The sequence below is a fragment of the Anguilla anguilla genome, chromosome 7 (assembly GCF_013347855.1).
Source record: "Anguilla anguilla isolate fAngAng1 chromosome 7, fAngAng1.pri, whole genome shotgun sequence".
Classification (NCBI taxonomy): domain Eukaryota; kingdom Metazoa; phylum Chordata; class Actinopteri; order Anguilliformes; family Anguillidae; genus Anguilla; species Anguilla anguilla.
Genome location: NC_049207.1, coordinates 10,463,043 through 10,475,585, shown reverse-complemented (window position 1 = coordinate 10,475,585; position 12,543 = coordinate 10,463,043). Strand labels below are relative to the sequence as shown.

General features: G+C 47.4%; 2 protein-coding genes across 2 annotated transcripts in view; one reads left to right on the top strand and one right to left on the bottom strand.

Moving 5' to 3' along the window:
- The first annotated feature begins 1,235 nt into the window (after window positions 1-1,235).
- Window positions 1,236-9,330, top strand: dldh (dihydrolipoamide dehydrogenase). The gene is made up of 14 exons (XM_035425797.1): window positions 1,236-1,378; window positions 2,675-2,750; window positions 2,923-3,002; window positions 3,399-3,467; window positions 3,891-3,960; window positions 4,081-4,181; window positions 4,395-4,538; window positions 4,767-4,868; window positions 5,284-5,474; window positions 5,931-6,101; window positions 6,471-6,660; window positions 7,458-7,595; window positions 8,067-8,156; window positions 8,606-9,330. The coding sequence occupies exons 1-14, from the start codon at window positions 1,340-1,342 to the stop codon at window positions 8,669-8,671; spliced, it is 1,527 nt and encodes a 508-aa protein (XP_035281688.1). The 5' UTR covers window positions 1,236-1,339; the 3' UTR covers window positions 8,672-9,330.
- A 172-nt stretch (window positions 9,331-9,502) lies between these two features.
- Window positions 9,503-12,543, bottom strand: part of lamb1a (laminin, beta 1a) — a 29,307-nt gene continuing 26,266 nt past the window's right edge. The window contains exons 28-33 of the mRNA XM_035425796.1: window positions 12,325-12,469; window positions 11,903-12,110; window positions 11,326-11,467; window positions 10,803-10,979; window positions 10,184-10,343; window positions 9,503-9,997 (exon numbers count right to left, since the gene is read on the bottom strand). Of these exons, the coding sequence (XP_035281687.1) occupies window positions 9,858-9,997; window positions 10,184-10,343; window positions 10,803-10,979; window positions 11,326-11,467; window positions 11,903-12,110; window positions 12,325-12,469 (972 nt within the window). The 3' untranslated portion in view covers window positions 9,503-9,857. The remainder of the gene's footprint in view (window positions 9,998-10,183; window positions 10,344-10,802; window positions 10,980-11,325; window positions 11,468-11,902; window positions 12,111-12,324; window positions 12,470-12,543) is intronic.

The window sequence follows — 12,543 nt, the reverse complement described above, 5'->3', positions numbered from 1 at the left end:
AGTTAAGAATGAATGAATAAATACATAAATAAAAAATTTAAAAGACATATTATGTTCACATGACAAATCACAGTTCTTTCAAAATTATACATCAGTGCTCGTCAGGGGTTCATCTGCAGTTCTGAAAGCTATCTGAAACTCCTCAATGGATTGTTGGTGCATTGGCAGAAACCATGGCAACAGCACATCAAACCTATTCACTGATGTTGCACAGAGGGTTTGCATTCACTCTTCCCCTCTGGTTCTGCCCTTTTTTAGACAGTTCTACAAGTTCTGCTCACACTGAGCCCCATTCAGACCCAATCAGCACCCCAGGGTGGGCTTTATGGAGGTCTGTTCTCTGATCTTTGGCAGAGAGTGACATGTTCATTGCACCGATCCAAAGCAGTGAGCAGAGATGACACAACAACTGATGTCATCCTGACAAGGGCCAATCATGGCACAGACACTGAACACTAATGCGTTTGGGCTCCTGGGTGAGTTGGCTGAAAAGGCTCCTTTATAAGTGACCATTATAATAACCCCAGTCTTTGCAAAAAGTGAGTCTATTTGGAGTCGAAAACAGCTAGTCATCAAATCTCACAATACTTGTACAGACCGCAGAACCACCACAGACCACAATACAAATTAGACAAGAGAGCCCTTCCTCTGGAAACACAGAGGCAGAGTGAAGGGAGGTCATGTATCTGGCTTTTTAGAGTTCTCACTAGCTACTGAAAATGACAAACCATCAAAGAAACACGACCTGAATATCAAATAGAGTGGTTTATATCAGGAATAACATGGTTTTGTGATGGTGAATGCACATAGTTAATGTCTCAAGCTTGGTCAGGGATGTTCATAAAATACTATGAAAGCATTTCCAAATTCCATGACCAGGAATCTTAATGAACATCTTCTCTCATATTAAATTTATTATCCCTAATAAGTGCAGTAGTTAGAATAGGGACATGCTTCTGTTAGGTGGCTGGCACAATAACCTGTATGCGCGTAATACAGAACATGAAAATAATCCTTGAATGACCCATTCATGAAGTACCTGGATTTACCCTTGAATGTACGCTAGGATTGGTCCAGGCACTGTAGTACATCGTTCGGCTGGGAACAGCGGAACTACTGAAGTTGCTTATAACAAGGCTTGGCACCATTCTCAAATCAAGAGTGACACAGAAGCCACGATGTTAAACAGAATTACATTTAAAAAATATTTTTTAAACCCAAAGACGGTAGTCCACTACGTCAGAGGGAGGCGACGAAGATCCATAATGCGCAAGCGCACATTAAGGAGTCCTTGGACGCACTGTAGGTTACGCCATAAAGATCGGCACAGACAGGAAAAATGCAGAGTTGTAACTGGTTATATCGTACTCTAGCAAAGGTAAATGCTTATAAACTTTCGTCAGAACCGGTTAGAATTATTCTCAATAGCCAGACAGTTTGAAATGATTTCTGTAATGCTTTTTATCATTGTTGACTGATGCATTACAAGGCCTAGCTAACTGGCTAACGTAGCGTTTCTGTGCTAACGTCTGCTAGCCACGTAGCAAACCAGTGTGGTACTTTTGCTGCCAGCTGACAAACAATTACGCATAGCATCAGGATTTGCGTGTGTGCAAGCTAGCTGACAGCAGTCCGCTAATGTTAGCTCTCACTTGCTTCGATTTGTAACTATCTAGCGATCGCTGGTGTGTTAGGCTTAGTTGAAGTTAGCCAGAGAAATGTCATGCACAAAATCCTGCTGGTAGCTTGCTGTCCGGTAGTTGGCTAGCTATCGATAACGTTGAATTAGCGAAAATATTTATATCCGCAAGCATTGCTAGGCAGTGGCGCGTGTGTCATACAGAAAATGTACCAGGAAGAGAAGGATTAATTTATTCACCTGTGATGACAGTGTCCGACCACGGTCTCGCAGTCTCTGTGGCTTAGTTTCCTTTAGCCTGTATTGAAAGTCAGGTTTTTACGTTGTAGCTATAACCATGCAACATTTCAGGAGGATTGTAGCTACTGTTGAGAGTCAAGCAATTCTTAACGCACAAATGAACAATTTCCTTTTAGTGCAGTGACGCTTCATTGATGCTGGAGGAGAAACCACAGATGTATATAAGCCGTAGATCTGTCCTGTGTTCTAACCGAACTCATGAAGAGAATGGTTAATAATCTCGGTGGGCAGCGAACTAATTCAAGTGTCGTTTTGTATGTTACTCTTTCTTGAGAACAGTTGGCTAGCTGGATATATTTTTGGGGTTTTAACAGAACCGAGAGGGCCACGCGCAGTCCACCACGAACAGGCCCTTTTTTGTATAGTTAAGCTCTGGCCTGCTTTGCCTTCCGTGAAAGTTTTGAATTTTAAAATAAATGCATTCTAACCGCTTAAATGTTGACAACCAGTAAATGACAGTAATTCTGTAATGGTACCTAATACATCTGAGACATTATGTAATATCGCATGTAGCCGTCATATAGCTGACCTCTATCTCATTATTTAACATGCAATTTGTGGCCTGTTATTGACTGGCTAATTGTGCCTTTTTTGCATTCCATTCATGTTGTATTGTTGCCAACGAAGTTCCATATGAAGCTAATTCAGTTGCTTAATGTACTTTGCTTAATGTACTTGAATCTGAAATCCCAAATCAGTCTGAAAGATTCTTTGCACGTGACATTGTCTTCTCAGCGGGGTCATCAGCTGCCATCCAAACTCCATGGAGCTGCAGTGTTATCAGTCAGAACCTATGCTGACAAAGCACAAAGTAAGACTACCTATCTTTCTAATATCTATTAATCACATCTGGTTCATTTGCCCTATCTCTGCGGGTTCTTTTTGCTGGTTCGAACCGGACACTATCTCATTAATTTACTCAGAGAAATCTTTGTGTGTGCGTGTGTGAAACGAGAACAAAGTCTGGTTGGTCTGTCTTGCAGTCGAGGCCGATGTCACGGTGGTGGGATCGGGGCCTGGAGGATACGTCGCTGCCATCAAATCGGCCCAGCTTGGGTTCAAGGTAATTCTGTGTAGGTCAGGGCCGTTCTCACAAGCTTGTGAGTTCAAATTCCATGTGAGCCACTTGTCACCTTGGAACATGTGCTTGTCACTGCTACTCAACTCAAGGTACTGCAGGCTGTAGTGTCTGCAGGTGTTTGCTCCAACCATGCACTGCACTGTCTGATTTCACTAATGAGCTTACTTCCTGCACCAAGGAGGTAGAATAATTGGTGAAATCTGGTGGTGCAGTGCATGGTTGCAGCAAATACCTGCAGAAACTGCAGCACGAGGGACCTGGTGTTGAGTAGTGCTGGTATACCGGGATGTCGTAAAGTAAGAGGTCTATTTTGTTGTAATAATATGATTTTCAGAGCTAATAAATTGTATGATCTATCCCGTATGCTTATCACCTCAGACAGTGTGTGTGGAGAAGAATGACACTCTCGGAGGAACCTGCTTGAACGTTGGCTGTATTCCCTCAAAGGTGAAAACCGTGCTCCTACTGGTTGTGTACATTTCTGACTTGTTTAATTAGTTATACCAATATGCATTGTGTGTCCTGCAGGAGGTACTGTAGGTTGTTGCATAGTGTGTCCTAGAAGAGATACTGTAGGTTGTTGCATAGTGTGTCCTAGAAGAGATACTGTAGGTTGTTGCATAGTGTGTCCTAAAGGAGATATCGTAGGTTGTTGCATAGTGTGTCCTAAAGGAGATATCGTAGGTTGTTGCATAGTGACCTAAAGGAGATATCGTAGGTTGCTGTATAGTGGGTCCTGCAGGAGATACTGTAGGTTGTTAAAGCTATCATGGGGAAAATGGCGCTTGTCTAAGTGGGGGTGGATTCTTAATCAGTTGGAGGGTGAAATATAGGCATTCAAGCATTTTTATCTGTGGTATTGTTTTCTAGGCTTTGCTGAACAACTCTTATCTGTATCACTTGGCACATGGGAAGGACTTTCAGAGCAGGGGCATTGAAAGTAAGTTCAGAATAACCTCCTGGTTTTTCAGTCTTGCAGTGTTGTTGTATTGAACCCTACCAAGGTTCTCTTTGCATGTGCTGCTGATCCAGCTAACCTGCTCTGTCTTGTTTGGCTTAGTCTCAGGCCTCACGCTGAATCTTGAGAAGATGATGTCGCAGAAGAGTGGGGCAGTCAAAGCGCTGACGGGGGGCATCGCCCACCTGTTCAAACAGAACAAGGTCAGTCGCAGGCTGCACTCATTTAAAACACGCTCAGGGTGCAGTACAGTTATCAAACAGCCAGATCTTGGGAGGCTGCTTATAATTCTAAGGCTTTTTTAGTTTTGCTAAGAGAAAATATTCTTACCTAACACTTGGTTATTTTTACTTTTTTTTTTTCTTCTTCTGCAAAGCAATAACTGTGGTCACTGTTTTCCCTGCTAATCTTTCAAGGTGACACACGTGAATGGTTTTGGGGCAATTACAGGCAAGAATGAGGTCACAGCAACGGCCAGCGACGGCAGCCAGCAGGTCATCAACACCAAGAACATCCTGATCGCTACCGGGTCAGAGGTCACACCCTTCCCTGGAATTGAGGTACAGGTCACCACTACAGATCCAGTCACTGATTACGAGCTGATATCTGATCATGCGTCTGAGGACTTTGAGTTTATACCAGTGTTTGGATCATATTTATAAGTAAATGTGTTAAACTTGAATTTGAATCGCGTCAACACCAGTGGGTTGTCAGCACGGCCTTGTCTTAAGGAAGTGTTTTGGTGTTTTTTGGAGCAGTAACGCTCTTCTCTGATGGTCTTATCGCAGATAGACGAGGACACCGTGGTCTCCTCTACCGGGGCGCTTTCCCTGAAGAGTGTTCCAGAACAGCTGATTGTGATCGGTGCTGGAGTCATTGGTGTGGAGCTAGTGAGTGGGAGCTCTTCAAGTGACTCATTTATTGTTCATCTACGGAATGTATATTGCTTATGAGAAGAACAGCACTCGCAGTCAGGTCTTTAAATTTTTTACTGGCAGATGCACGTTTCTTTTGGCACGGACTTGTCTCGGCTTGACTGCCAATAAAAACTTAAAGATGTGACTTGGAGCACTTTAACTTCTCTTTTTAAGTTCCCAAACGCCATTCTCCAAAGCTTTGTATCTCTGAGGGTCTACTGTATATAGAATTGCTAATCAGTTATTTGCATTCGGAGTGTGTGTGTCCTCATGCTGTCATGGTGACCGAGCTGAAGACAGCTGGTTGCATTATGACATCACACACACATACTGTGACCCCGCCCACACATGTTAATTTTTCCTGCTGACGGACCGCCTCCCCCCCCAGGGCTCTGTGTGGCAGCGCCTGGGCTCTAAGGTCACCGCAGTGGAGTTCCTGGGTCACGTCGGGGGGATGGGCATCGACATGGAGATCTCCAAGAACTTCCAGCGCATCCTGCAGAAGCAGGGCATGAAGTTCAAACTGGGCACCAAAGTCATGGGCGCCACCAAGACGGCGGATGGAAAAATCAACGTGGCGTGAGTCGCGCCCGCTAATCAAGCTATCGCGGTTTGGACCAAGCGGTAATGGATCATTAAGAATTACCCCACAGGCCGGGACATGGGGCCTCCTTCCAAAGGGAGTGAAGGGTCATGTTTGCTGGCTTTTAATTCTGAGTTAACTCAACAATTAATTCACTGTATGCATATACTGTACGTAAATGTTTGTCACGATGACTGTGTAACCTTTTATTTTGTGTAATAGGTAACAAGATAAATTAATCATTAAGTTGAAGCACAATTGACCACAGTCCCTCAGGGGGTTGGAAATGGACACTCCTTGGCTGCACTTCCTTATTTGCACCTCAGCTGGTGTGCCTGGCGTTTTGTGACCCGGTTAATAGACCTGAGCATGTGCGGTCAGCTGTTTTGACTGTGGCTGAAAAGGTAGCCGGTTAGCGTCGCGCTGCTAACCTGCGCATACTTCCTCCTCAGCGTGGAGGCCGCGGCCGGGGGGAAGAACGAGACGCTGGTGTGCGACGTGCTGCTGGTCTGCATCGGCCGACGCCCCTTCACCGGGAACCTGGGCCTGGAGGCGGTGGGCATCGAGCTGGACAACAGGGGCAGAATCCCCGTCAACAACCGCTTCCAAACCAAAGTGCCCAGGTACGCCGTGCGCCCCTCTCCCCAGGCTTAACCTGCCCTGGTGTAGCAGCCATTAGCCCCGTAGCTTCATTAGCCACGTACTTCTGCTCATTACACTGAAGGCATATTGCCTTTCCTCTGGGGTTCAGTAGAAAGGCTCCAGCAACCAAAACATGCAGTGCTTACATTATAAATAGTTCTGGGAAGTCCACGGCAATGCTCAGAAGTCCCATTTCGCTCTTTGGTCACTGGCAGTTAACCATCCACATGTGATGCATATTAAAAATAAATATTGCTGTTGGATTGTGGGTAGATGTGGAATAGTTAAGCTCTGAGAAGCCGCATGACCCTGACCTTTGACCTGTGACCCCTGGCCCTCCCGTCCTGCAGCATCTACGCCATCGGCGACGTGGTGGCGGGGCCCATGCTGGCGCACAAGGCGGAGGACGAGGGCATCATCTGCGTGGAGGGCATGGCGGGCGGAGCCGTGCACATCGACTACAACTGCGTGCCCTCCGTCATCTACACCCACCCCGAGGTGGCATGGGTGGGCAAGAACGAGGAGCAGGTCAAGGAGGAGGTGGGCGCTCCTGTGTTCAATTTATGCACTTTCTAAGGGGCACACACACTCCTTCGTTTCTTCACACCAGTACTTTTCCACTCGCATGTTGTTAGCCTGGGCTGTGTGGGTCGGAGGTGTCTCGTGGCGTAGCCTGTAGAGCACTGTCCACACGCTCATTACGAGCCGCGACGTTGGCGGTTCGAGTCCGACCGCGCGACCCTTTGTCGCACGTCTCTTCCTCTCTCTTCCCCTGTTCTTCCTGTCTCTCTACCCTGTTCTGTCCAATAAAAAGCTGAAAAGCCCAAAAAAAATATTTAAGACTAGAGTCTGTGTGAGGGTCACACAGACTCTGGTCTGCTGGCATGATGTTTGGCCTTGGTGATAAGAGGAGAGGGGTCTACTTCCACCTCCCTAAGGGGAGGGGCTTAACAGAGAAACAGAAAAAAGTGGTTACAACAGATTACACATTAAAAATACAAGCAGACAGTCCCATACAGAGAGACACAGTTTAGAACATGCATGATATATAATTCATGTGCCTTATTTTTGATAAAATTGTTTTTTTCATTATTTACACCATTAAATCACAGTGTTCCATTACACAGTGCAGAGAAGTGGGCGATGCCATTCTGCTGCTGATTGTGTTTGCTGGGAAATGCGTGTCAGCTTGTGTTCAAGGCTGAGTGAATGTCCCTGTGTTGCGTGGATGAGCTACATAGCTGCAGACTGTCTATACGTGAGTAAGCGGTTTGTTTACTTTTTTTGTTGGGCCAGCAATGTCTGTTGAATTTTATTTTGGAAATGCCGTTCCACAGGGCGTTCCGTACAAAGTCGGCAAATTCCCGTTCGCCGCCAACAGCCGGGCGAAGACCAACGCAGACACGGACGGGCTGGTGAAGATCCTGAGTCACAAGGAGACTGACCGGATGCTGGGGGCTCACATCCTGGGATCCGTGAGTGTCCGACGGGAATCGCGGGATTCTCCTTCCTGCCGGGGGGGGGGGGGGGGGAACGCTGTGCACTCTGTGTTGCGACTGAGTAGTGCCACAGACCAAACGTCCACACTGTTTCACAGGCCCAAATTGATTTATCTGGGTTGATGTGTTGGGCCGGATCAAAATTAGTGGGTGGCTGCATCTGGCCTGCTAGCTTTAAGTTTGACACGCATGCTTTTTAAGACTGGGTTTTGGAAACCGTCCACATTTCTCTCTTCCTGGAGCTAGAAACTGAAATGCAGGTTCTCTTGGGGGGTAAAAAGGCAGATGGATATACACCGGGACAAACGCTGGGTTGTGTCCTCAGCCAGCAGACATAATGCTGTGGGGCTTCCTCTCACTGGAAGGCTGAAACCAGGCTGGGCAGGGCTTGCTTAGCACTTGCATTACAGACCTGCTCACATCCGGTGTGTGTGTGTGCGTGTGCAGGGCGCGGGAGAGATGATCAACGAGGCTGCGCTGGCCATGGAGTACGGAGCGTCCTGCGAGGACATCGCCCGAGTGTGCCACGCCCACCCGGTGAGTCCACAGCCCTCACCTCATTAGGCGTGGCCCAATAGGAGGCTGCTGATTAATATGGGGGCAGGGCCAAAGCAGGGATCCCCAAACTAACTATGCAGCGATGGTTAACTTGCAGAGGCAAGCTGTGCAACTCGCCCTAGATAAGATTATCTAACAAAGCATAGAGCATCATTATATCTTTTAAACAGGTCAAATATGGGAAATCGCCAAAATCTTTGGGGGAACCACTCTTTCTTGCCAGTTAACTTGCTTAACTTCATACCAACTCCTGCACTGGCAGGGTGCCAGTATTGCTAATAAAAATGACTAATACTTGCCTTGCAATTCCAGGCTCCAGAGTTTCTTTAAGCCATCTTTAATTTGAGTAGAAACCCTGAAGGCAGATGAGTGTGCATATTAAATGATTACAGGTCTGAGGGGTAACCGCTGCCTTTCTTCTCTTTCAGACTGTATCGGAAGCCTTCCGAGAAGCCAACCTAGCGGCCTCGTTTGGAAAAGCGATTAACTTCTAAAGCTGCGTCGGTCTGTGTACATACATATATATCCTGAAGTCTGAACTGTACACACGCACATTCGTGGGGGGACAGGCCCTGTGGGTGGACGGTGCGCGCACATACACCGAGCACCCCTCTGTCCTGCACCGAAACTAGTTATGTTATTTAAATGCTCTCGGTAAAAAAAAGGGGTTTGGGCCCTGAATCCAGGACTGAGGATCAGCCTTCCTTTCTCACGCGGGAGGGGAAGGCCACAGTGCGCCTGTGTGGCCCCACACCGCAGCACTTTCCAGTTCATTTACCCAAGACTTGTCGTCAATTGATCCGTGTACAAAATTCTTAATCCCCAAGCGTTTGATGGGAGCTACGCTTTCACTGTTCATAGTTTCACTGTTTTAAGAAACGACTTTAAAATGTTCAAATGTGTGTGTACTTCCCGCTGACATTAGAGAGGACTTTGAAGTCGCAGCTGAGATGGGCTCAAGGACCCATCCCTTTTCTCTGGGTGAGAGATGGAGATGACTGATGCTAAAAGGCTTCGGCCTTTAAACACCAGGCTTGTATGTACGACTGTAAAACACAATATTCAGACTGGGTTTTTGGGTTATTAGGTGCATGGTTTACAAATCGTGCAGACAGGACTACAGAACTACAGAAATAAAAACTACAAAGCGTGATGGTGTGGAACTTCTGTTTAATCTACCAGTCTCCGTTTGAGCAGTGCAGTGAGGAGAACCGAACACCAGGGGGCGATAAGACTTGGTCCAACCAGTGGTGATTTTGCTATTTGGCTATGATCATTGTAAGCTCTGGTCAAAATGTGCAAAGGCTTCATTCACACGGAGAGACTTGCATTTAAAGGGGTAGCTTTATTTATCAACTTTGGTCCGTTAATTGTGATATTGCCTTCTCACATTGCATACAATACAAAAAAATAAGTTTCAGTTAAAAAAAAAAAAAACAAAAACATTTTTGCAGTCTCTCGGTTAAAACGTTTACATTCTTTTTCAGTTTTAAAAACTTTGGCTTATGAGCTTTTTAAATGCATACTCTTTTGAAAATTTGTTTTTCAATATAGTTTTCACATTGTTGCCATATAGGTTTTAATCAGAAAATGGGTTAGTCTTTTTTTGTGGGTGAGGTATAAAATTTAAATATTTGATACACCGGGTGCGAGGGTTATTTAGCAGTCTTGCACTGAAGGTTAAAACAGACAGGTGCTGTAGACGGTCACTTTGTGACTGATCTCCTGCAGGAGGTCTTTCACTGACTTCTCCAGCTCCACCAGCTGGCTGGCCTTGTCCTCTAAAGTCTTCTGGTTCTCCTCGTAAGATTTCTCTAGCTCTGAAAAAAACGAGATTTTCGCTGGTGAGGTATCCGTCGGGGGTTTGTGTAAATGTGCAGTTGACTGCACTATGAAAAGGGTGTGTATGACAGTGACTTTTCATTGTGGGAGCATGTGTGTATTGCATTGGAGTAGCTGCTGATGGGTAGCATTTTAAAGGTGTCCAGGTGTGTGTCCACAGTTACCTTTCAGCCGCTGCAGCTTACTGCTGGCCTGTGTCAGCAGCTCCTTAGCCTCCTGCTGCAGCCGCTCCGCCTTCTTCCTGGCTTCAGCCACGCCCTCTGCTTTCTGTGTGATCAGATCCTCTACCGAGCTGTACTTCTGCTTCAGCTCCGTGTCCAGCTCCTGTTGATGAGTTAACGGTCATGTCATCATACAGAACGACCACCAGAGGGCGCAAGAGCAGAATAAATTAACAGTCCATGACAATGTGATCTTGGGGGGGGGGGGGGGGGGGAATGAAAAACAAAGTAACCTTTAACTCAACCATAATAAGCTACATTATTGTACTATAATGCCCAGTTGTTAAATTAGAATATATATAGGATAATTACCAAAATAAAAAATCTTACACAAATGAGTACAGTAGCATTTGCTAAAGGAAGCTGTTGAGATTATTTGGTAAGCAAATGTGATGGATCCAAGCCAGGCATTGCAGTTTCATGTTTTTAGTATAACCTGAACAGCATTGATGAATGTCCACTTGCTTATGTCCCTGTGTAAGACTGTGTGAGTCTCCCAGCATATTAGCATTAAACCTGCGCACAGTGGGACAGAACGGGCCGGGGCCGGAGAGGCACGCACCTTTTTGACGTCCTCTGCGACCTGGTTGGTGGAGTCGGTGGATTTCTCTGCCCGCTCGGCGCTGAACGTGTTGCTAATGGCTTTCTGCTTCAGCAGGGCCACGTCCCTCTCCAGCTGCTGCAGCCTCTGGGTGGCGTTGTTCAGTCTGTACTCCGAGACCGCCGTCTCCGACTCCACCTGCGACCCAGCACAGCACAGTCTTTACACACCCCCATACAGCACAGCCTTTACACCAGGGCTGCCCATCCCCGTGCCTGCTGACCTGCCATCCTATAGGCTTTCATTTCAACCCTAATGTAGCACACCTCATTCTGCTAATTAGCAGCACCAGTGAGATCTCTAGCTGTTGAATGCAGTGGGCTTTGTTGGTTTTGGAGTGAAGACCTACAGGACAGTATATCTACAGGAGCAGGGTTGGGCACCCCTGCTTCACGCAGCCCTCCTACAGCACGGAGCCTTTACACAGCCCCAAATAGCCTTTTAGTTCCTGGTCCCCCCCCCCCCCCGATCCCAAGTGACTCACAGAGGTGAGCAGGTCCTGGGTGCCCTTGATGTCGGTTGTGGCCTGCTCGATAGCCTCCGACGCTGCGTTCTGAGCGCGCTCGGCCTGCTCCAGCGCCTCCTTCACCATGTTCGCCGTGTCCCTCACGTCTGTAGCCTCTTTGCTGCGGCACATTCACGGCAGTTCAGCATCTTGCACAGCGCAATATACGGGGGACACAACAGGACATCTCCCTCCATTCTGATACTATCTTCTGACTCCTCTCTTGGGGTGTAGTGCATCAGGCAGGCATAAGCCAAACAGACCGAGCATCCAGGCTGTTGAACCAGACGTAGACAAAACAACTACAAACAAATGGCTGTATTCACATCAAATGTGCCTGTGCCTCAGCATGTGGATTCAGTTTCGGTGGAATCGTGATTTCATCTACTGTGTGCAGTATGCAAGTCTGGCACACTTGCCCCTACCTCACCTTGGTTTTCCTATAAAAACCTGACCACTATATCCCTGCCCCATGTCCTAACCTCACCCTTATATCACTGCCCCTTTCCTGACCCACCAATCACCGGCCCACCTGCTGCGCCCCCCCTCCCCTCACCTGGCCTTGCGAGCCTGGGCCAGCAGGTTCTCGGCTCGCTGGATGTCAGCGGCGCTCTGGTTCAGGATCACCTCCACGTCCGACAGGCTGCCCACCCTCTCCCGGATCTCCTCCGTCAGGTTCTGCAGCTGTGCCGGCGTCGTGGGCATCTGCATCTCCAGAACCTCATTGGCTACCGCCTCGATGCTCTCCAGGTCCGCTCCGTCCTCTGTGTTCGCCATGGAGATGCACAGAGGGTTACAATGAAAACTGACAAATTTTCATTGTGCAGAACACAACAGTAGAGCATTTGTCCCCCACAAAGAATTTGTTTCAAAGAGGAAGAAATTGCATAGTTTTCAGGGTCTCCCTGTATTGGTGATAAGCAGGGCAGTAGTTGCAGGAGGGATGCAGCATGAGTAAATGGTTAGGGTGGCTCGTACGTGTGAGGAAGTCTCGGATCTGCTTGATCAGTTTGCGCAGCTCCTCGTTGCTCTGGTCCACGCGCTGTTTGGTCTCGTTGCTTTTAAGCAGGACCTCCCGAGCGTTCAGCTTGGCCTCATCGGCCTTCACCTTCGCCTCAGACACCTGGGCATGGGAATCACCATTTCAGGAACAGCACCCTCAGATTTACCAGGACACAACGGCCCTGTTGGGCCACT

Excerpts from the sequence above, each read along its gene's own strand:
- dldh (XM_035425797.1), top strand. The coding sequence starts at position 1,340 with ATGCAGAGTTGTAACTGGTTATATCGTACTCTAGCAAAG. Across the intron at positions 3,961-4,080 it reads TCAGAGCAGGGGCATTGAAA|TCTCAGGCCTCACGCTGAAT; the intron begins GTAAGTTCAGAA and ends TGTTTGGCTTAG. Across the intron at positions 8,157-8,605 it reads GAGTGTGCCACGCCCACCCG|ACTGTATCGGAAGCCTTCCG; the intron begins GTGAGTCCACAG and ends CTTCTCTTTCAG.